This window comes from Prosopis cineraria, unplaced genomic scaffold (assembly GCF_029017545.1).
Source record: "Prosopis cineraria cultivar Desert tree isolate PC_DT_omini unplaced genomic scaffold, ASM2901754v1 PC11, whole genome shotgun sequence".
Lineage (NCBI taxonomy): Eukaryota > Viridiplantae > Streptophyta > Magnoliopsida > Fabales > Fabaceae > Prosopis > Prosopis cineraria.
The window spans coordinates 13268582-13291136 of NW_026555342.1; the positions used below are offsets into that span (position 1 = coordinate 13268582).

Here is a 22555-nt window from a genome sequence, read left to right on the forward strand (position 1 = left end):
GCCTTGCTATTTACACGGCCTTGCATTGAGGAGAGTGTGAAAATAAGTAACAGAACTGAACAATAATCAATCATCATCAATGGTGCCTCTGAATTCTGATAAAAATGGAGAGATTGTCGTGCCTGTCCCTTTCACTTTGGCCACAAGAAATCTTGTTTAATTGATCTCTTCTTGTTCTTCTTGGACTTCCTTCACATTTTTTAATTTTACTATTTTCTTAGGATTAAATCATAAAATATTTTTAAATAAAATTATACATAATAATAAAGATTATTAAATATATTTTATAATTTGAGTTTTTTAAACAACAAAAATACCTTTCATTTAATATTTGATTTATAAAATAATATTAAAAAAAGAGAATATAATATGAACAGTAACATTGAAAAAGTATTATTAATAAAATTTTATTTTTATTAAAGTGTATTATATTTTAAAATGTAAAATATTGTTAAAAAATATCTTATAATTTGAGACATATGAAATATTTAAAGAGGCCATTTAATTAGTGACGGCAAGTTGCCCAGCAGAATTTCACAAACTTAGTTAATGACTTCATGTTTATCCTTCCGCATAATTAATTAAGAATCAATGAGCTAGATCCTTAGTTTCAACGTTGCTTAAAATCTCTCTCCAAGTTGATCATTCATTTGTTGAAAGTGAAGGATTTGAAAGCCACAAGAGGATGGTGATATATATTACTTTCTCTATATCAAATTATAAGATGAGGTTGAAAAAGTTTGTGCATACCAATAAAATATATTAATAAAACTTTACAAATTTATTTTTTTAAATAAAATTATAAAGTTTAAAAAATATCTCTACATACCTATCCATTGCACTATCAAATTAGTTTAGTTCTTTTTCAACTTAGAGGTTAATATTTGAAAGATATCATTAACAAAACCTCACTTTTTTCAAATTATTTTATAATAATGTACCTCTAACTTTATCTTATAATTTAGAAATAGGGCTTTGTAATTGTAAATTTGTAATTGTCTAGTAGTTGAGTGATATCATTCATTAAAGGTTAACCACCAAAGTATCAGTAGCCAAAACATTCCTACTCCAATACTCCATCCATCTCAATTTATTTGACACTTTTGAAATTGATTTTGTATCAATACATATAACATATTTTGATAAAAATAAAATTTTATAAACTATATTTATTCTAATACTACGTTTCCCTCTTTAGTAAAAATAATATTTCACAAATAAAATTATAGTAAATAGATGACATTTTTAAAAATTTATATTTTTATTTTAAAAAAATAAAGTTATAAAATGCATTTAATAAATTTATTGATATATATAATTTTATTTAAAAAAGTCTTATAAATTAGTACAGTAATATTCTTCATCCCTCGTCAAATTAATCCATAACTAATTAATTTTATTTCCTTTTCTTTAAACCAGGTTGTTAGCTCTTACAGTACAACCATAAAATTTGGCTTGATTACATGTTTATAAATCAGGAATAACAATTCTTTCATAAAATATATCATAATGTTAAAGTGAGATACAAGAAATGTTAGGTTTATAAATTAAGGAAATGTACTCCTAATCTTAGATATATAAGGCAAAAAATGTGGTAGTTAATTTTTTTAATATAATCACACTTTAGTTACACCAAGTTATAATTTCCTCAATAATTTCTAAATTTACATTTTATTATGGTTATTAATAATAGCAAAATATAAAATTAAAAAATAATATATCTTTTACAGGTTTAAGTATATATTAATTATTATTTATTTTTTTTGAATTAATTATTATTATTTCTTTAAAATCGTGAAGTTGATTATCAAACTCTGTAATTAAAATAGGTGGAAATGTGCGTGTTACGTAAAATTAGATCTGAAAATTGTATCACCAAACAAAAAGCAACAATAATATTTTTATTATTGTGGGCCCACCGTTTCTATCTCCACAATCCACATTCACATGAAACACTCTGTTAGTCTGAACAATATGAAGAAAAACAGAAAATTGAATTTGACCACCGTTTAGGGATTTACATGACTGAACAGCCCTGTGGGTTTTCTTCGCTGAAGTACTGATCACACCGGCTGACGTAGACAGGCCTTCCTCCGCCGCCGTAGCTGTCGTATACCGGCCTTCCATAATACCCGTCGTAAACGATGGCAGGCTGACCGTACCCATGGTAGTATGGCCCACAAGGATACGGCGTAAACACCATTCCCGCCGGAACCGCCACCGGCGGCTGAACCGGGACCGGACCGGGACTCTTCGGCTTGGCTTCCGCGGGCTTGTCAGCAGGTTTGTCAGCGGGCTTGTCCTTTGGCTTGTCGGCAGGTTTGTCTGCGGGCTTGTCCTTGGCCTTCTCGGCTGGTTTGTCGGCGGGCTTCTCCTTAGGCTTCTCGGCGGGCTTGTCCTTGGGCTTCTCGGAAGGTTTGTCAGGCTTTTTGGCCGGCTCGACGATCTCAATGCTCTTGATAGCACCTCCTCCTTTGCAGCAGATCTTGTCTCTGATCTTCTCCGGGTCACAGCACACCACAGTAATGTTCACCACGTTCTGCTTATCGTCGAACCTCTGGTCTCGAACTTCTGGCCGTACGGAAGAAAATAAGAAGAATAAGAAAGGCGAAATTGAGGAGCGAGAAACGAGAGAGAGAGAGAGAGAGAGAGAGGGACTGACGAGGGATTTTGCAGAGAACCTTCTTGACCTTCTTGTAACACTTGGAGCACTGAAGGTCAACGTTGAGCTTCATGTCAGTGACCTGAAGAGTGAGAGCAGGGGAATTCAGATCATGGTTTGCAGAAACTAAAAAGAACAATAAAAAGAAGAAGGAGAAGAGGGTATTACCTTTTCAGCCATGGTGGAGAGAAACCGATAGAAGGAAGAGAAGGAAAGTGACGATGGGATCGGTAGGGAAGAAGAGATAGAGAGATAGAGAGATAGAGAGAGGGGGGCTTAAGAAGAGAGTGTGTTGTGAATGTTGTCGTGATGTGTGTGTGTGTGTGTGTGTGTGTGTGTGTGTGTGTGGTATTAAGAAAATTGAATGAAAGGCTGCTTGTATGAAGTGTACTCCTCCGGTTCAGTACATAGATAACTTTCTAGAAACATAATTTAATTTATTTTATAAATTACAAATAAAATTATTTTATTTTAAATTAAAATTCTTAAATTATTTTTAAAAAGTAAAAAAAAAAGATATAAAAATATAATATTATATAATTAACTTATCTTTTATTTTTTATTTAAAATTTATATGAAAAATTTTATTTATTTTTATTTTTTATATTTTTATTATAATATATTGATAAAATTGATAAAAATAATTTATAAATAAAACTGAAATATATATTATATTGAATAATTTTCCTTTCGAATGGTTTGACTCCACCTCCCGTCGGTGTCGGGCCCATGTGCTGCCCTTTTCCCTTCGATTCACCCACCTCATCTTCCTTCTTTCTCTTTGTTTTGTGCACCCGGTATTTTGGGTTCCGTCCCACGATGAGTTGAAATTACTTTAATGGGATTCCCACTTGTTCAGGTTGAGCCGAGCCAAGACCTTTTGGGTGGGAGATGACTTCTGATTGATACAATTCTTTTGTTTTTTGGGATCAAAATTTGATACAACTTTTTTATTCACTTGAACCACCACCTTTTTGCCCCCTCCTTGATCCAACGTTAAGAACCTTACTTATTCCTCACAAATTACCACTTACATTGTTATTAAGAGCCCACCAAGATAACATCAGCTGAATAGGCTGTTTGGAGTAACTGTAAAAATCATTGTCATAAAACAAAAATGATTTCCTCATAAAAAAAATATGTAATTCATTTGCTTTCTCTACGTAAAAATGTATATAGTCTCCTACATTGTTTAGATTTTTTTTTTTTAAAGGTTTTGTATCTTTTTTATCCTGAAGGCAGTAAACTGCAGGATAAGTATAATTTTTAATTGTCACTTTAATAAAAATTATAATTTAAACTAATGGGGCATAAATAATTAATTCAAGTCAAAATTTTTTTTTCTCCTAAAGAGAATTCAAATCAAATTTTGATTCCTCCACATTCCTTTTGAACTAGAAAGGATTTAAGTTCAAAGATGACACACATGCCTCCAATTAAAAATGAATAAAATTTATAAACATCCAAGTGACATCTTAATTTGTCTATTGTTTAAATAACACCTTTTTCTTTCTTTTTCTTTTTTTTTTTCTGAAGAACTTTGTGGAGTTCAAATTGTGGAATTGTTTTGTTTATCACTTCTAGCCATCAATGCTTATTATCACAGCTTACAGCTCATTTTTATATCCTCTGATCAAAACATGATAAAAATAGGTGAATCGGTGCCAAACCTGAGGAATATTAAATTAAGGATGGTGGAATTGGTTAAAACCATGACCTGTAAAGGGATTGAGTTATTAATGGAGAGAGAGAGAGAGAAAGGTGTTCAAATCTGTGGGACACACCCACACGCACAAGAGTCGAAATCGGCATGTTCCTTCAAAACAGAGAAACCTCAACAAACCATCATACTTTATTTGCTGCACCGACCTCAATTGTTGCTTCCTCCATCCTTTTATGTTAGCTAGGCATTCCCAAACCCTTCAACCTTGAATAATGTTATGCACATATTAATTGAATATCATATGTTCATTTATTTATAAACAGACAATATGGCAGTTTTATATCTATTAATCTTATTTATAGAGAGAACTAAATTATTTGGGTGTGGGATGTAGATTAATGATTGTATGGGAATCTTTTTGATTCAAAAATGAACTTTCTGTTTTTATGATTGTCTTTCTTTGTTTCGGGGGACGAAAGGAAAGCTCCGTCCTTGAGACCACAAGCTGGCCATCTGATTCTGATCTAAAAGTGCTGTGAGTGAGATCAAAACTTGCTAGGAAAAGGAAAAATCAATTATTGTTCATTGCAGAACACAAAATTCTGTTAGACACTTGTTGGTTGGGATAGCTTTTCATTCCCCATCAGTTTTCATGTCTCTTATTATTATTGTCAGTTCCTTCTCTCTCTTCCACACACATCATTAATGCATACAACAACAATTAATAATGAAGAATTCCAATTTAATTTGTCAATCCCTTTCAAAGCAATGAAGAATCACTGTTCATTCTCAAGAGAAAAGAGACATCAACTTACATTGAATTTAAATAGCTGATACAGATAAGACCAGGTGCCTAACTCCTATGCAGCTATTACATAAAGAGGCCATACAGAAGTAGTAATCTTGTAAGTATAAATCTTCAAAAACCAGAAAGCAAAGGGCATTTGCTTGGCTATATTTCACCAATCATCTGCATCTTTTGGCCATTCTTCCTTTCCGTACTTGAACAAGAAACGTTGTGACAAATGCTTTTCAGATATAAAACAGTATTCTAATAATTTGCTATCAGTCTACAGCACCTTCATATTTTAGAGTTTGTGACCACCTTTCATGGCTTTTGTTTCATCAGATAAGAGAAACTCCGGATTCCTATGAATCAGTCACCCGTTCCGTCTTCATGCCATACCAAATTCCATGGTCCACTTTTGCTGCTCAACCTTAATTCAGAGTGTCGAGATGAGATTTTAAAGATTAGCAAATAGCAATATAATAAGAATCTTGTCAAGAAAATTTAACTCATCTACCATATAGTGCCCTAGAAATGGAGAACAATAGAGTTTTTTTTTTTTTTTTCGGTATCATACAGAATGAAGGAATTTCTGTAGGACCAAAAGGATGGATCTTTTGGTCAGTGGATAGTATTTTGAGTACGAGCGTTGTATATTATATGGAGTCTCTCACAATATCAAAGACTATACCTCCATGCTCCAGCAAGAACACGTAAAGTCATAAAGAGAAACAGCCCTGTCCAGACTCCAGGAAGTCCAAGTACCGGAGCAGCCACCAGCAGGAACACTGATGAAATTAGTCCTACGATCAACTAGTCATCAAAAGCCAAGATAAGAAGGGGGTAAGAAAATAAAGAAATAAAAATGATAATAATAAAAAAGGAATTTTAGGATTAAAACCAATGAAATGTTGAAATCTCTCAACTACTGGACTAGGAAATTACCATAGAGTAAAAAGCATATTCAAAGTCTGACACCCCATAGTAAAGCCCATCAATAACAAATGCCAAAGCATTTACTGGTTGAGATCCCGCAACAAACTGAAAATGAGTACATGTCAAATCCTTCAACAACGCAATGAAACAAGTGTCCATCCACAGAAATAGAATATTTTGCCACATGTTACCAAGTCCCATTGATTTCAAGCTATTCAAAAAGGTTGCAGCACGAAAGAGATGATGGAGTAGAACAAGACAACAGTCCCACTCTATAGATAAATTGCAATATAAACATACATCAAAATGTAGCTTGACACTTACAGTCATGCAATCACTAGAAATGTTCTCATTGTCTTCTACCTTCCACAAGAACTAATTCAGCAGCATGCAATAAATGCAATTGCTAAACTTGCAAAATCTTCAGATCCAAGAGTAAGTTCATAACATAAATTATTGAAAGTACTCTATTGGCCTATCCAAAGAAAACAAACTCTAATACTGATGAGGTTCTTTCATACATAGATAGTTAATTTTCTTTTCCTAAATTCTGTATGAATTTTTTTTTTAATAGAAAATCTCTATTCCCATGCAAGTGAACGAGGTTAAGACTAGTATAAAGACCAATGTGTGTCAACCAGGACGTGAAGTAAAGATTTCGAATGAGATTAAGGTATTTATTTTTCAAACAATTATGATTTCTCACCAATAAACCAGACTGAGCAATATCCAGAACCTTTGAGTCTGTGCTGAATAAGCTGGAAAATGCTCCAAACCCAGGGAATAAGATCATTGATAATGCAATTCCTGTCACCAAACCAATCTGCTAGTTAAATGGACAAAAGAAGGGGAAAAGAACAGAAGGTTAGTAATTGTTCCCATCTCATTTTAAAGAGGGCATGACATTATAAGGAAAGAAATTTATGGTGACCATGACCGTTGACCTGTAAAACTCTATATACAATAAGGCGAGCCTGCTCATAATTCCCTTGGGAGTAATCCCCAGCAAGCAGAGCCTGTAAAGGAAATATCAATACAACAACAGAACAAAATAGACTTCAGCTAAAATCCCCGGACTTAATTTCCACCACAAATATAAAACAATATCTAAAAAAGATACAAACAGCCAAACATTATAAACAACCTCTTGTCAAGGTAAACAACAATGCTGATTAAACACACAAGAGCTGCCATTTCATGCATGAGAAATATGTTTGCATTTGCCCCTATCCACAGGATGCTGAACATTATAGATGAATTGAAAGAAGGAAATAATGAGAAGAGGGCTACAAAACAAGGAACCAAAGATATTCAGTTGCTGCAACCTTTTACCATTCCATTTCTGTAGCAACAACTGCCCTTAGCCCACCCTCCCACCTAAAAAAAAAAAAGAGGAAAAGGAGCAATCCATAGACCAGACAATTATATGATTCTAAATTCATGCATGTATAAAAAATTACGAGTAACCCCTTATGAAATACATTTTAATCAATTGATAAGATGCAATGCCATCATTCTTGTAAAAATTTGTACTTTAACATCCAATGTGAAATTATTTTACCTGACCAGCAAGTGCCAGAGCATCAGTCAGCAAAGACATTGACAACCAAACTTGCATGCAAATTTGATGACCAGCCATAGGTACAGGACCCAGTCTGGCTGCCATAGAGGTCGCCAGTGTTATAGTCACAAGCACAGCCATGGTCCTACCTGTAAGAAGACCACCTGAAAAATGCAACATGTAAGCTTGTCAGGACTTTAAAGAAAACAAAATATAGGCAGTTTGCACAATATGTTAAGGGAAAAATTTACACTAGTTTACTCAGGTAGTGTCATTCATCAAGTCATAGAAGCCAGCCAGGGGGTAAAAAGCTCAAAACTCATCAAACTCGCACTTTGTCGCTATAATCTAGAGAACTTGCAAGACCACAAAAGATATTGCAGTTTTAAGATGCATTTAATCCAAACTATTCAGTAATTAATTCCTGTTCTCTACAAGCATTCACTAAGGAAGGTTGTGTTAGTCTCAAAAATAAATTCAATTAATCGGACCTAGAAAACCACTAACTATTCAATAAATATGTTTAATAGCTGTCTTCTTCTATCAGTGATCTAGGTTGATAATTCTAATGTTGATATTACTCGAAGGATAAGGACAGTCAAAGCAGCAAGGCAACATAACTTAGAAAGTGAAATACCAGATTTCAGGTAGCTGAAAATTTTTCTCCCATCAAAGTCAGAAGGAATTAGCAGTACTTTGTCACTCAATTTCCATAAAAGAATAAAAGCAATTAAATATCTGGCAAACAAAAAAAGATAGATTTGATTAAAAGGGAGAAACACATAAATTAGGACAACATGTGCTTAATGCAGTGGTAATGTTAAAGTTTACCACATTTTAGACGTACTCAGAAGTCACAGTTGCAATAGCAGCACCACTAATGCCAAGACCAAAAGTAAAAATAAGCATCACATCCAATATGGCGTTAAGTAAGTTGCCAGCACCTGGCATCCAAAAGGAAGAACTTGTCATTCAATAATCAATATACACTCGAGCAAATTATTATCTACCCAGTAGCCTGATTTGCATTTTACATATGCTTATGGAATGCACTTATCAGAAATTGAAGTACCTGAAACATATTACTAATTAGTTAGATAATTGGAGAGAGCGTATTTAATTATTTATAGTGGGAAGGTACAGTCATAAGGGTATGAGAAGAAACATTAGGTGCTATATGCATAATTCATTTTTTAGCCTTTCAAATAACATTGTATTGAGCATGTGTTCAATTCCAAAGCGCATGAATTCAACAGGACATACACTTAGGAAAAAAAGAAAAAAAAGGTTTGTACTTTGAAGTGGTCCTGTTTTCAAAACGTTAAATACTGTGCAGCTATCCATGATAGTATATGTAACAAAGAAAGGAAAATTCAGGGTCCAGATAATACAAGCCTGGGATCTCTAATACACAATTCATTTGGTTACTTTCTGCCAGTGAATGCTTGTTTGTCAGTTAGATCTTCTCTCTCTTATTTGCATCTATTTCCTTGACTTTGAAACATATGTTCAATTTCTCATATTGAAATACTTCCGAGGCCTGTCAATTCTAGATAACTAAAAGGGGTTATTATTGCAAAAGCACCCTCATCCGTTTTTTAAAAAGGTGGGGGGTGGGGGTGCATCTTCAGCTTAACTAGCATGACGACGTAGGCGAACATAGAAAAAAACGTGCACATAGGGTGGGGTGGGGGAGAGAGATAAGTTGCTTCAATACTTGCCGATGGCATATAAAGGTGTCTTCGTATCCAAAAATCCACGAAAAGTGCCTTGTGCAGCTAGTGCAATCACAACAGGTGGAGCACCAAAGGCCCTCAAGGTAAGAAACTGTTCAGCCGGTGCATGCATTGGTGAATCCTACAACGCATAAAATAAAACTAATATAATGTTAAGTATAGGCATAATAATCTTTCTAAATAGAAATTCAAATTTTATAGCCTAAATCATCTTGTTTCCCGATTCCACAGCTAAACCCCCCCCCCCCCAGGGGGAGGGGGATGGGGGGCTCCATTTCAGACATTTAGATAACTCAGAAGTATTATAATATAAAGAAATATAACAACAACACGAAGTGATGTGTGAATCAATAGTCAGCCAAGGATGACATACAGCAGGTATACCCATGATATTCACAAGGATGCCAGAGCCAAAGCAAAGGGTCACAGCTTCAGCAATTCCAAGGCTTGCAGCAAGTAATAAAGAAGTTGACACTGAAGGAAGTAGCATCTTGCTTTGGTGCTTACCCAGGACCTCTTCGTTTTAGACAGATGAAGATCAAAACGCATCAGCACACACACACACACATGAATAAGCCATATAAAACCCATTTGCAAGCCAAGAAAAACTAGAGTTTGGTAGCTCTCTTGAATACATTACCATTATCATTACTTTGATCAGAGTCTTCTTCCTTGCGAATCAGTGCCTGCTCCTCAGCAACAAAAGACGTAGTGATGTTAAGCAAAGGAACATTGAAAACTTTTGACACTAGATTAAACACAGATGCTGCAGCCCCCACTGATGCCAATTCAACCGATCCTGCATGGAGAGGTCTAGTGATAACTATACTGACTATAAGTCAGTAAAAACAGGAGAAAATCCGTTTGTTGCAATCAAGATCATCGGCTTGACCATTGACCAATGGAACGATTATTATTAAACATTCCCACCGGACCAATATACAAACTCAAGTAGTTGGAATGATTAAGGTCACATTAAAATCACGTCTATCCTTTTTTTAAAGGAGGGGAGTGGGGTTAATTGAACCCCAAATAAATTTTAAAACTTCAACGATCATAAACTCACTTCCATAGAATTACCTATATGGCCAACGAACGCTGTGTCAACCAATGAGGCAATGGGATCAGCGGCCAGAGCCAACACAGCAGGTAGTGCAATGGACAATATATCCATCCCGAGGATATCAAGTTTAAGCCATTCATTTCTGTCCAAAACACCAGTTGCATCAGGAACCATTAAAAAGGTGAAAATTTTCAATTTCACATAATCCACTATTGGAATTCATTATTTACCATACAGTACCTGAAACGACGAAGCAGAGTAGAGGAATCAACTGAAGATGAAGAATCCTGGGGCGGAGTGGGTTTGGGGGAGCTTGCTTCCAGCGAAGTTGTACTGTTTTTCTGGGGAAAAGATTTGGGTGCTATTCTTAGGCGAGCAAAGCAATGACCTTTTGCTAGCGTTTGAGATTTCGATAACGTGTTCACTTGCAGAGATTGCAAAGGAAGAAAATTATGAGAAAGACTGGACGCCATTCTTAAGCGTCAGAGAGAGGAAAGAGTGGCGCCCTGGAGAGACAACAAAATCGCATCTTCATCTTGCAAGCGAGTTTTGAATTTAACGAATAACGAAAATGAACGGTGAGAGTAAAAAGAAATAGTAATAAATATCTGGGTTCGGTGGGCCATTTTAGTGTTTGAGTCTCATATTTGCATAAGTGGAAGATTCAGAAAGATTGCGACTTTCCTTGTTTCACGTCTTGGCCAAGAAATTTTCCAAAATTCCTTCTGAACCGCAAGACATGGGATTTTCTCTCCCCCCCCCCCCCCCCCCCCCAAAAAAAAAAAAAATTCATGGGATGAAACTGGCTTATGAGTCTCGATGACAAGGCTAACCTCTAGATTCTTGAACCAATGAATTAGATTGACCTTGACTTGAATCAAGAACCAATCAAATTCACCAATCACCGGGAATAAATTCCCCCATCTTATTTTGACCCAAAAAAGATCTTTTTTTTCCCCTTTATAACCAAGTAATTTGGTCCAATTTATTTCTCATTCAAATTAAGCTGAAGTGCTGAACTAAACATTTAAGTTCCCTAATCGTCCAAGCAAAATATTCTAAGCAAATGCGCGCGCGCGCGCACACATATATATATATATTTCATGCTCTTTTCCAATCAAATTAGAAATCTGCATTTTTTATATTCTTAATTTATTAGCATTTTAATCTTTCTTACGTTTAAAGTTCATTTGTTCTAATTTGATTGAATAATATATATATATATATATATATATATAAGTATCTATTTAAACGATAGTATTGAATTAATATTATCAAATTCCGCATGGTCCCATGGTGCTCTGAAACTGACAACAGCTTCCGAAATCACGTACGACATCATATAGTGTTACAAATCATTAGATAACAATGAAGGACCCAATCAAATTATCACCCACCCCCACATGCACTTCATCATTCATGACGCAACTTGTGGTTTGTAAGAACTTGTCGCCCCTTAGGTTTTCACATTTGCCATTTAAAAAGTACTTTTAAAATGTAATTTAAAAGTAAATATTATTTAATTTTTTTTCAATAACTTTAACAGTAATTTTGATAAATATATATAGTAGTTTTGAAAGTTCTTTTTCTAAATACAACTATAACTTGCTTTTGCTTTTTCATGTATTGAAAGTGGTGCATTTATCAAAGAAAAGACATTTTTAACTATCTATTTTTGTCCATAATCCCTTGATATGCATGGTTGCATTATTTGCATTTATATTTTTATTATATTTATATTATGATTGCATTATTTACATTTATATTTTTATTATATTTATACTATCTCATATTTATGTTAGATATCAAAATAAACATTACAAGTTGAATAATTAATTATATTCATATTTAGCATTAATCTATATTGAATTATGATATATATCTTATTTGAATTATGTTAATTTTCAAAATTAATATATGTTGAACTATTTATTATATAATTTTTTTCATTATATCAAAGTTTTTATTTTTTTTATTTTTATTGTTTAACACATCAAATTTTATATTATTTAAATCTTTTTCACATTTTTTAATCATTTTAATATATTATATTTGTCTAACAAAAATTATAAATCATCATAAATTAATATTCTTTATGATAATTATACATTCAAAAGCACATTTTACTATCATAATTCAAACAACTTTCAGTTTACTAAACTGACTTTTGAAAAAATATATCCAAACATAAATTTCATTACAATAATCGACTTTTACTAAACTGACTTTTGCTAAATGAACTTTTAACAAATAAACTTTTAGTTAAACTGAAAACCAAACACACCTAATATTAACATTTAGTTCTCTAAAAGAGTGATTCTTGCATATCAGAGTGGGGAAAACAAACAACATTGTTAGGTGAGTTGAACAACATCCAAGTTATTTAGGCTTTAACCTCTTAACCAAAATCTGCAATCAAAGTCATTTCACAGCTTATTACTGAAAGTTTTGAATTTTGAATAATCAGTCAAATAGAAGATACAATCAACAAAAAAACCACATATAATCAACTCATTCTTGCATTTGACTGATCAAAAGCAAAATGCTTTACATGACTCCCATGGGCAGAGTATTTTATTAACATGGGCATAGTAAAAGGAAAATCAGCATCAATTTACTTGGATGCACCTTCCTCCTTCTTCTCTGACAAGTACCTAAATAGAGCAACATATCCATACAAACTTAGAGATGGAAGTAGAACCATAATTGTATGCGTAAATTTTCATGATCAAATGCTATGAAGTTCTTTAATAAAAATATCACATATGAATAATTTTCGAGACTGTACACTAGGATTGGCTTCTCAACAAAATTCTTTCACATGTCAAAGAACTTGATAACAAACATTTTGAAATTGCACCAAATTTGTTTTTCTTTCAAAGAGACACAAAATTGAACAAGATATAGTTGTTGGGACTCAATCACATGCTCAGCAGCTTACCCGTTTCCCTTTGCCCAGCGGGAGAGTTGGTACAGTTGCACAGTCTCATTTGAAGCATGACAAGCGAGCAGCAGATAGTTGCGTGGTTGGACCATCCATGCAAATCTCATGAACAAAGCTGAATATACACACATTGCTGCAGCGCGAACACATGCAAGAGGGAAATTTAGCCAGCATACAAAGACCAAGCTTAGGTGCATTTTTTAGATATTTGCTATCATATTTTCAAGCATAGGTGCAGTTTTCAGGTATTTGCTACCATATCTTCTTGCAAAAACATAATGAGTGGATATTTTTAACAACACATCACATAATTGGCTCTTTGAATGTCCTTCACATATTAGAGTTTTATTGAAAAACTTGACAACAAACAACTAAGGACTCCATTGAAGTCGTGTCCAATTCCAAGTTCTCAAGAATACAGATAGTTTCAACCTGCAGTCATGTTGCCTGAGATCATTTCGGGAGGCTTATTCATGTCCGCCAGCCCCTGTCACGAAATAGCATTCCAAACTTGGTCATGAAGGCATAAAACGAGAACAGGTAATCTGGTATAATAAGAACAATTGCAATGTCCTTTAATCTAAAAACAACCAAATAACTAGAACAAATAATCAAAGCAGCAAAACGTACTGCAGCAACAAATCCCCAATTGGCAACAGGTCCCCAAAAATGGGTTGTTTTTGGACCAACTGGACTGTTCAGGAATGCTCGGAAAGAGGCCGCCATGTCAATACAGATGCTCAAACAGAACTAACTGTCAAGAAAAATAAGTTAGATAGTTGACATAATAGCAACACAATATCACATAGTCAGCAGTAAATGGAATGACTTGAGCATTTACAGCAGAAGATCGATTCAAAAAAAAAAAAAAAAAGCAGCTAGAAAGCAGGGTGACAGATGGACTGAAGCTTTTATTCTTACTTTTAACCTTGCCCAAAAACCAAATAATGGGAAAGGAATTAAGCAATGAATATATATCACTATATAATTACCTCAGTCCTTATTAATGATACTGAAAGAACGATGATATCTTCATTGATTGTCCAACTCTCAGTATCCAAAGGACAGCTCATGTCAGAAAATCACTCCATATCCTCATTAAATGTCTGACCCTGATGGCCGGAGATCTTATTTTTAAAACTTGCTAACCGCTAACAATGCATTTCTATCAATCCAACATTATGACACACTTGACCTGAAATCACCCATATTTTCCATCATGAAGTCTAACAAAATTAGATGCAAGTGTGCTATTTTTTCCTCCGTGACACTGGTAATTATTCAAAAACCAGTGTTCCAAAAAGAAAATCTACTCAAAATTTCCTTTAAATCCAATTCTAGTATTATGACCATGGAAAGAAGAGGCAACTATGTCAATTTAGAGATTCTTCTTAATCAGTTAGCCAAACCGCTATCAGGAGCCAGAAGTTATTAGTACCACTATATGATCAGGCATGCCTTTCATACAAGGACTTCTGGTCCTTTCTTTCCCTTAAGATTAAACAAACGGAACTGATTTGTGTGCACACTGAACACATGCTGCTACAATCTAAGCATCATGTAAAACAATAGCTCACAGCTAGAAGTTAATGCACACCGCTGATTATAATTAATTCAAATGATAGCATATACTTGGTAGAACTATACAAGTGTCCCTGTGCTCATAGGCGGACCTATATTACATTCAGTGCTGGCATCTGCTCCCGCTTAAATCTTTGAAATATGCGTAGCTGATATAATACCCTTTTAATTTTTGTTCCAGATAGTTTAACACAACTGGCCAAGTATTTACAAGTTTATATATCACAAATACCTTGGGAGTTGTCTAAATTGACGATAATATAAAGAGATTAATAGCCAATACAACACACATCCAACGTTGCAAAACAACACAATCCAAAGCATACAATTCGCTAGTAATCAAAATGAAGAAAGCAGAAGGATAATGGCCAATTACATATCATTCAAGGAAAAACTAGTTAAAAAAGGAATTTAAACTCAATCCGTAAATATTCCCAAATTCAAAAGCGTCTACACGACCAGATTCAAAATCAAATTAGAATGAAAAATTCAAAACAAAGCAAGAACAACCACGCAAGTAACAGATGACGCGGGGAACAAATTCAAATCTAGATTCAAAGCAAGATTGAACAAATCAACCTCACAGGATTTTGGGAAAGCCCTAGAGTTCCAACCTTCCTCACTACTTGCCCGAGAACAACTACGCAGGGGTGACAACTGTGGACGGCGTCCAACAGAGAGTGGAATGCCCGCTCGTCGACGAAGAAAAACGAATCCGCTGCTTGTGAGTTCTCACTACGAGGTTGTGTATTGTGTTTTCCGGAGTTATAATTAATTTTTTAGAGTTGCGTAAGAGAATTTATGCGAAGAACGTGGTCCTATACTATAATGTGAGCAACTCTACTTTTAAATATTGGAATGATGATATAGCACTCGCATTTTCAAATTATCTTATTTATAATTAATTATATCATTTCACTACACCTTAATGCTAGGTTTTATTTTCTGCTTTTTTTTCGGACTTTGAACTCATTTTTTCACCAATGCTTTATTTTTGTTCACTGCAGTAAGATACTCTGTTTTATTTTTTCTTATTTTTGTGGTTAGTGGTTATAATTTTTGGTTAATGTTACTCTTGAAGTTTATTTTCCCTTCGTATGATTAGGCATAGTCTTTAGTTTCTTTTAGTTAATTTTTGTGACTATACATTTTGTAATTGTCATGTCTCTTTCTTTTTTTATTTTAACATTTAATTTAACACATTAGTATCCCAACACTGTGATTGAACTATCAAACATCCTTGATAGCTTAAACTTATGTTGGGAGTGCTATTTCTCTAAAATTAATGATGACTCTAACTCTCTTAAAACTTGCATGCTTATTTAAAATAATCTCACCACAAACCATCCCCTTGTTGGCACTCTCAATAACATCGGAGATTTGGCTATAAGAGATTGAATGATCAATTTTAGAGACAAGTTTAGAAAAGTTAATAAGTGTATAGATTGACAAACTTATTAAGCTTCAAACAATGATGTTGAAATTAAAAATTTTTACGATCCATCCCATTGATGCAAAAATTATATAATATTTGATATGAGCTTAACATTTTTTTTGCACAATTTGTCATGGCCATGTATTAAAAAAAAATTAACACTATTACATAATCAATAGCTTAGTATTGTGAGTACTATGTTGTCATCCCTCTTGGCATATTTTAAAGAGAGAGAGTAATGTTGTAGATAAGAAAAATTAGAGAAACCTAGAGCAATAAAAACAAAATACAAGGCTAATAATAAAATATGATAAAACTATAAAAATTAATAGTTATATTTTTTTCAAAAATAAATACTCGAAGGATAAAATTAAATGAAAATGTAATTGTTGATTTTTATGTTTTTAGTGTGTTTTGACATTAGTTTCTATATATATATATATATTTACTCCAAATCCCTTAAATTGCATTTGTTTATGACTTTAGTCTTTATCGTCACTGATTGAAGATAAAACTTATAACCTCTAAAAATATAATGTGTTATTTAGTGAATAAGTTGTTGGCATTCTTTTCAAGCCCTAATTATATATCAATAAAGTTATGAAATAAACTTGCACATGGTTCTTTAGTACAGTGTTGATAGGAATGAAGCTTTCTTTTTTTCAATATTTTCATGAACTTAATTTATTTTTATTGTTCCTCAAATCAGTTTTCCAACATAAAATGAGCTCTCAAGTCTCAATTGAGGCATGATTTGGCCAGTTCTTTCTCCTCAATCAACTCTCGAGCTGTTTTATCCATCTTCTCTCTTGAGAACTTGTCAATCTGGAGGCCTGCCAATGCATCAAATATGTCTTTTAATGGATGGAATTAAATCACTTGTGAACAAAAATGAGGAGTGGGAATATCAACATCAATACAAACTATAAAATTTATTTGGAATTGCAATGCTATGAGTTATGATTTATATGACTCTTTCCCCCCCCCCTTCGTGCACTTTGTATACATGGGTGAGGGTTTTACAAAACTTTTCTTTTATTCTTTCAATCTTTTTCTACATATTTAATAAAATTCAAATATTATAAAAGTAAATATTTTTTTCATGAAGTCAATGATAAATAAATTAGCAAGCATGATCGGATAATACATAAATAACCCTATCTATCAAGGATACCTAATATAGTTGACATCAATTTGCCTTGTCAAATTATCATTGGTAAATTAAAAATCTAGTTTTGAATTTCTCATGCTTAAAGAAAATTCTCAATGCATCCCTGTATCGTGAGTTAAAAAAAGAAAGAAAGAAAGAAAAGAAAACGATGTGATGTGATTGCTGAAGTTTGTCAATTTTTGGTGTCAAAATCTTTTTGGACATCATGAAACAAAAGAAAGGATCACAATTTCTTGCAGGGCATGCCATTAATGTGGGTAAATAGATAAATAAATCTAGGAGTCAACATTTAAAAACCCACAAGGATAAAGATCATATCGTATGATGAATCAAGAGTTTTAAGAAACAAAAATGCACCTTGAACTATCTTCCACTCTCCTTTTTCACAAGTGACAGGGAATGAGTAAATGAGGCCAGGTTGGATACCGTAAGACCCATCAGAATACACTCCCATGGACACCCATGTTCCCTGAAAGTAACAAAGCAAACACAAAATTAACAAATAAATAACAGAAGCAACATCATCTAGAGGATTTAAATGGTGAAGAGAACCAACCTTGGGGGTCCCAAGCACCCAATCACGAATATGATCACAAGCAGAACTTGCTGCAGATAATGCACTAGACAGCTTCCTGGCTTTGATAATGGCTGCACCACGCTGCTGAACGATGCTGATGAACTTATTGTTCAGCCTAGTTAGTACAAATGAAACACAAAGTTATCATCCCACTGGTGTTTGGATGCTGGGAATATAGAGATACCAGTTTACCTAGCCGCAAAATGAATCAATTGATTGAATCATGACAGATTTAGGCTGCATTTGGAAGGTTGATCATCTATAATTGTATCCACAGCTTCTGCTAAAAATTCAACCTCTTCCTCTTTACAGTTTTCTTAAAGTTGTGCTCTTACCTACTATGATTACTGGTTTTTTCAGGATTTTGGAGTAGTTGGTTAGAACAGAATACTGAGAGTTTCAAATCAGAAGTTTCTTTCTCCAAATCTTTGGGGGGAAAGTTTACTTAATCTGACCCTTATGTGTATTGGTTCTTTCCCCTATATTTTTCTTTTTATTTTGGCTGAAGAGGATTTCTGGCATAGTGTCTTGGATTATTCTCCATTCACTTCAATAAAACTCTTTTGGGATAGGAATAGAAAGGGAAGTGCATTCTTTCTTATTTCCCAACAGGATCACTCTACATGAACCCAATACACGGACATGCCAATGATCTAATTATGTAAAATTATATTATATCTATTTTGTCAACAAGATACACTAAAAAAAGTAGTTCAAAACATGCAATTTCACAAAAAGATAAAGGGAAGCAAATTGGGAAGGCTTGAAACTTTCATACCAGTCATCATCTGCCACAGCTTGCCTGACAGTTTTCTTCCCACTACTGGTAGTGACAGTAGCATGGTTGACATCTGGATACTGGGTTGAAGAGTGATTTCCCCATATGATAACATTCTTTACATCACCAACATGAACATTTAGCCTCTCAGAAATTTGCCCTAATGATCTATTATGATCGAGTCGAGTAAGACAGGTGATATTTTTCTCTGGTATCGAAGGAGCATATTCCTTCAAGATGAGAGCATTGGTGTTTGCTGGATTAGCAACCACTAGCACCTGCACTTAACAAGAATTGGAAAGCCATCAACCACTATCTTCCATTGTCATCTCCTAAATAATTGAATGTAACAACATCCCATAGGAATATTTCCACACCAGAGTTCTCATCTTCTATCAACTGTACTAAATTTACTTCTGTTAAATGCAAATGAGACCATATATAGGTGGACACAGAACTGCAAAAGCTTGAAAGACAAACAACATGTAACAACCGGTGTCTAAAAGGAGGAAAACTTATGACGTTAAAATACATGCTAACCTTACAGTCTGCAGCAGCATGCTGCTCCAAAGCTGAAGCTTGAGCCTTGTAAATTGATACATTTTTAGACATCACATCTCTCCTTTCCATTCCTTCTTTCCTAGGAAATCCACCCAACATGACAGCAATGTTTACATCCTTGCAAGCTTCTACAATATCGGTAGTAGCAACAATACCTGTTGTGTTTATACATGTATACATATGCACAGATTAAGCTTTTGATATGTCAATATAAGAACTACGATGTGATTATTTTTATATCAGGATTGAAGGTAATATGTTGCATACCTTTAAGAAGTGGAAAAGCAGCATCAACCAGTTCCATCTTCACCCCGTTCAAGGCTTCTGCTGCTGGTTCAATATCAAGCAGGTGAAGAATTATAGGCTGATCTGGACCAAGCATCACACCCCTCGCAATCATTGGAGCAAGGGCATAGCCAATTTGACCTGTTGTTGAATCAAATCATAAGCAAAAGTAAATCCTCAGATGAAGAAGCCGCTGACTTTAGTAGAATGCAATATATTTTCTCCTTCAATAGGTTGCTCAGTCAAGCATTCTTTCCATAAAATTTTCATTCTCCCAAATCTCCAACAATACGTATGACTATACACATGCCCATATGGTAAGATTGTACTTCTACATCAGATATGAATTATGGTCACTATAAACTCTAACGGCACAAGTTTAGGACATAAACTACCTGAAAACGATGAACAAATAAAAGCCTTGGTATTGGAAGTTCACTGATGACTCACATGACAGATCAAACTGTTGAACTGAGACATAGCATTCAAAGAAGAGAACACAAGTTGATGACTTCAAAGAAAAACTATTCAATCATGACAACACCTTGATATGGATTACTAATTGATCAATCACTAGTATCAAAATTAGTCTGGTGTTTGAATTTGGTGTTACCTTTTCAAAAAAAACTTTTGGTTGGATTTTAATGGGTAAAGATGAGCAAAACCAAAGAGTGTAGTATATCTAGAAGCTAAAGATTTTGAAGAATAAATGTGAAGGAGAATAACGGGTGCTTTGAAAAGCTATCTAAAATCTCTGTGTCTGACTTCACAAATTTTAGTATGACAATATGATCACTGGATGAAAACTACATCAATAAGCATCCAGTAATGGAGAAATAAAAGAAATCAAAGAAAACTAAATTGAGCAACATGCCTGCAGCACCGGTGACCAATACTGTGACAGGTTCCTTCTCTACTTTGAGGAGGCCACACATATATCTAATGATCTTCCAAAACAAAGAGAAACAAATTAAAACAACAAGACATTTTTGGAGAAGCTCCCAAGGAACCGTTTCCATGATCACTTTTCCTGACGATATCCACGGCAAACAATCCGATCCATGCCCTGTACATATATATATATATATATATATAATATATCCATTGGAAAGAATCTAGAGGTAGTCCTCACTGCAAGGCGTATCGTATACCAAAACAAAGTTGATAAGAAATATTGCAGGTGCTTGAGAGTCTCCTTAGCAACGGAGAAAAGTATCTTCCATGTAAATTAAAATGGTATTTTAGGTTTGAATCCTGTGCTTACATTTAGTATTCAACAGTATCTCAAACAAAATTGTCTCTAATAAAATTATAAAGGAAGAATCACATTTAAGGACCTAATAAAAAATTTATTCACAAATGAAGATTAATAATCAGTCCTATAAAAAATAAAAAATAAGTGCATATTCTCATTTTAACAACAATCCACTTTATATTAGTCCTTGTAAATAAATAAGTTCATCGCTGTTTGAATGTAATTCTCCCAGTTATAAAAAGATATTTGTGTGCAATAAAAAAAATTGCATTGTAAATGAGAGAGTGCTGCTGCATTCACCTTGCGTTAACCCACCTCTTTCGCTGAGAAAAAATAACAGAAAATAGGATGAAACCTTAGAGTTAGACTTATCATGACATCTGCTTATATTTTGGTTTGACCTTTTTGAACAAACGGGTAGTCTTCACAAGTTCAAAGACCTATTAAGATATTATTTATTTATTAAAAAATTAAATGTAATAATTCATATTTGGCTTCATGGGTTTTAATTAAACCATATGACTTACACTAATAATTTTTTTTTTTTTAGAAAGTATGATAGCAGTAGCCACACTGCATTTCTACAAATGCCCGCCAAAACGCTCATGATCCTTTCAAACAAACATGGACGCATTGTTGTACGAGGCCCAACATTGGCTTTATTACTATGGGCCGCAACTCGTTATTTAATGCAATGATAAACTAGGGAAAATGACAAGTAGAGACCATAAATGAAATAAAACATAAATAGGGACCTCAAATTTTGGAAATTTCAACCAAGGATCTTGCTTCTCAATAAATGCAAATCGTCCCATGAAGCAAGCAAGTACATAGATTTGAATCGTATAAATTTGTTTCATGCGATAGGGACATCTAAATTTACTATTATGACTATGCTTATGGAGTTATTGCTCACACTGCAGAACGAAGTCTTTGTCTAGAGATTTTTTTTTTTTGGGCCACAAACATTTAGAGATTAGAATACAAGCATTTTAAATTTCTGTTAATATGATCTATGACTAAGTTATCCTACTGGGTCGGAATAATATTGTAGTGCGGCGCCTCAACCTTGACTATAAGGACACCCTTAAAGGCACCTTAAAAACGTAAATCAAAATATTAATTGGATAAAAAAAATAAGAAATTATTTTTGTTTCGCTCAAAGATCCCCCCCTGGGGCATGGGCTCATCTAACTTTTTTGCTTAGGATTTGTCAAGTCACGCTGACATTAGCCTAATATACATATGCACGCACACGCGTATCAAGTTGAATGGTTGTGTGGTGTATTTATTTATTCAATCGCAGCACGCCACGAGAACAAAGCCAAGAGCCTAAAAGATCCTACTTGAGAGTGAGGTAGGTAGGTTAGTCCTTAAAAAACAGGTGAGACTGCTGGAATTTTAAGAAAGGGAAAATTATTCGCCAAAAAAAGGGGAAAATTAATCATGTGACGTATAAAACTTTAATTTAGTTGTAATTTGATGCTTAAACTTTAAATCAATCAACTTAATTCTTATAATTTTAACTTCCTTAAAATTTAATATTTAAATTTTAATTTA

At 33.9% G+C, this 22555-nt stretch overlaps 4 protein-coding genes across 8 annotated transcripts; all 4 read right to left on the minus strand.

Moving 5' to 3' along the window:
- Positions 1–1882: 1882 nt before the first annotated feature.
- On the minus strand, positions 1883–2986 carry LOC129286861 (uncharacterized). Its single transcript, XM_054922940.1, has 3 exons — positions 2831–2986; positions 2663–2744; positions 1883–2571 (listed from the first exon to the last, which is right to left on the minus strand). Exons 1-3 carry the CDS (start codon positions 2840–2842, stop codon positions 2018–2020), a joined length of 648 nt encoding a protein of 215 aa, XP_054778915.1. The 5' UTR covers positions 2843–2986; the 3' UTR covers positions 1883–2017.
- A 2060-nt stretch (positions 2987–5046) lies between these two features.
- LOC129285924 (protein DETOXIFICATION 44, chloroplastic) lies at positions 5047–11121 on the minus strand. 3 transcript variants are annotated; one of them, XM_054921903.1, is made up of 13 exons: positions 10649–11107; positions 10412–10550; positions 9986–10031; positions 9719–9861; positions 9331–9466; positions 8457–8553; positions 8247–8347; positions 7610–7773; positions 6993–7064; positions 6755–6871; positions 6058–6153; positions 5804–5925; positions 5047–5542 (listed from the first exon to the last, which is right to left on the minus strand). In XM_054921903.1, exons 1-13 carry the CDS (start codon positions 10879–10881, stop codon positions 5482–5484), a joined length of 1527 nt encoding a protein of 508 aa, XP_054777878.1. In that variant the 5' UTR covers positions 10882–11107; the 3' UTR covers positions 5047–5481. The 3 variants fall into 3 exon arrangements, 2 of the variants coding, with proteins under 2 accessions (XP_054777878.1, XP_054777877.1); XM_054921902.1 differs by having other exon boundaries at positions 9986–10144; positions 10426–10550; positions 10649–11104; XR_008587417.1 differs by having other exon boundaries at positions 5525–5542; positions 5804–5915; positions 9986–10144; positions 10426–10550; positions 10649–11121.
- A 1685-nt stretch (positions 11122–12806) lies between these two features.
- LOC129286020 (mitochondrial pyruvate carrier 1) lies at positions 12807–15738 on the minus strand. 3 transcript variants are annotated; one of them, XM_054922059.1, is made up of 5 exons: positions 15548–15738; positions 13983–14102; positions 13785–13839; positions 13350–13485; positions 12807–13062 (listed from the first exon to the last, which is right to left on the minus strand). In XM_054922059.1, exons 2-5 carry the CDS (start codon positions 14076–14078, stop codon positions 13023–13025), a joined length of 327 nt encoding a protein of 108 aa, XP_054778034.1. In that variant the 5' UTR covers positions 14079–14102; positions 15548–15738; the 3' UTR covers positions 12807–13022. The 3 variants fall into 3 exon arrangements, with proteins under 3 accessions (XP_054778034.1, XP_054778033.1, XP_054778032.1); XM_054922058.1 differs by having other exon boundaries at positions 13983–14106; positions 15513–15737; XM_054922057.1 differs by having other exon boundaries at positions 13983–14106; positions 15548–15735.
- Positions 15739–17004: 1266 nt separating this feature from the next.
- Positions 17005–20780, minus strand: LOC129286896 (malate dehydrogenase, cytoplasmic-like). The gene is made up of 7 exons (XM_054922988.1): positions 20615–20780; positions 19723–19881; positions 19435–19610; positions 18895–19172; positions 18096–18231; positions 17897–18008; positions 17005–17201 (listed from the first exon to the last, which is right to left on the minus strand). The coding sequence occupies exons 1-7, from the start codon at positions 20757–20759 to the stop codon at positions 17107–17109; spliced, it is 1101 nt and encodes a 366-aa protein (XP_054778963.1). The 5' UTR covers positions 20760–20780; the 3' UTR covers positions 17005–17106.
- Between the last annotated feature and the right edge of the window lie 1775 nt (positions 20781–22555).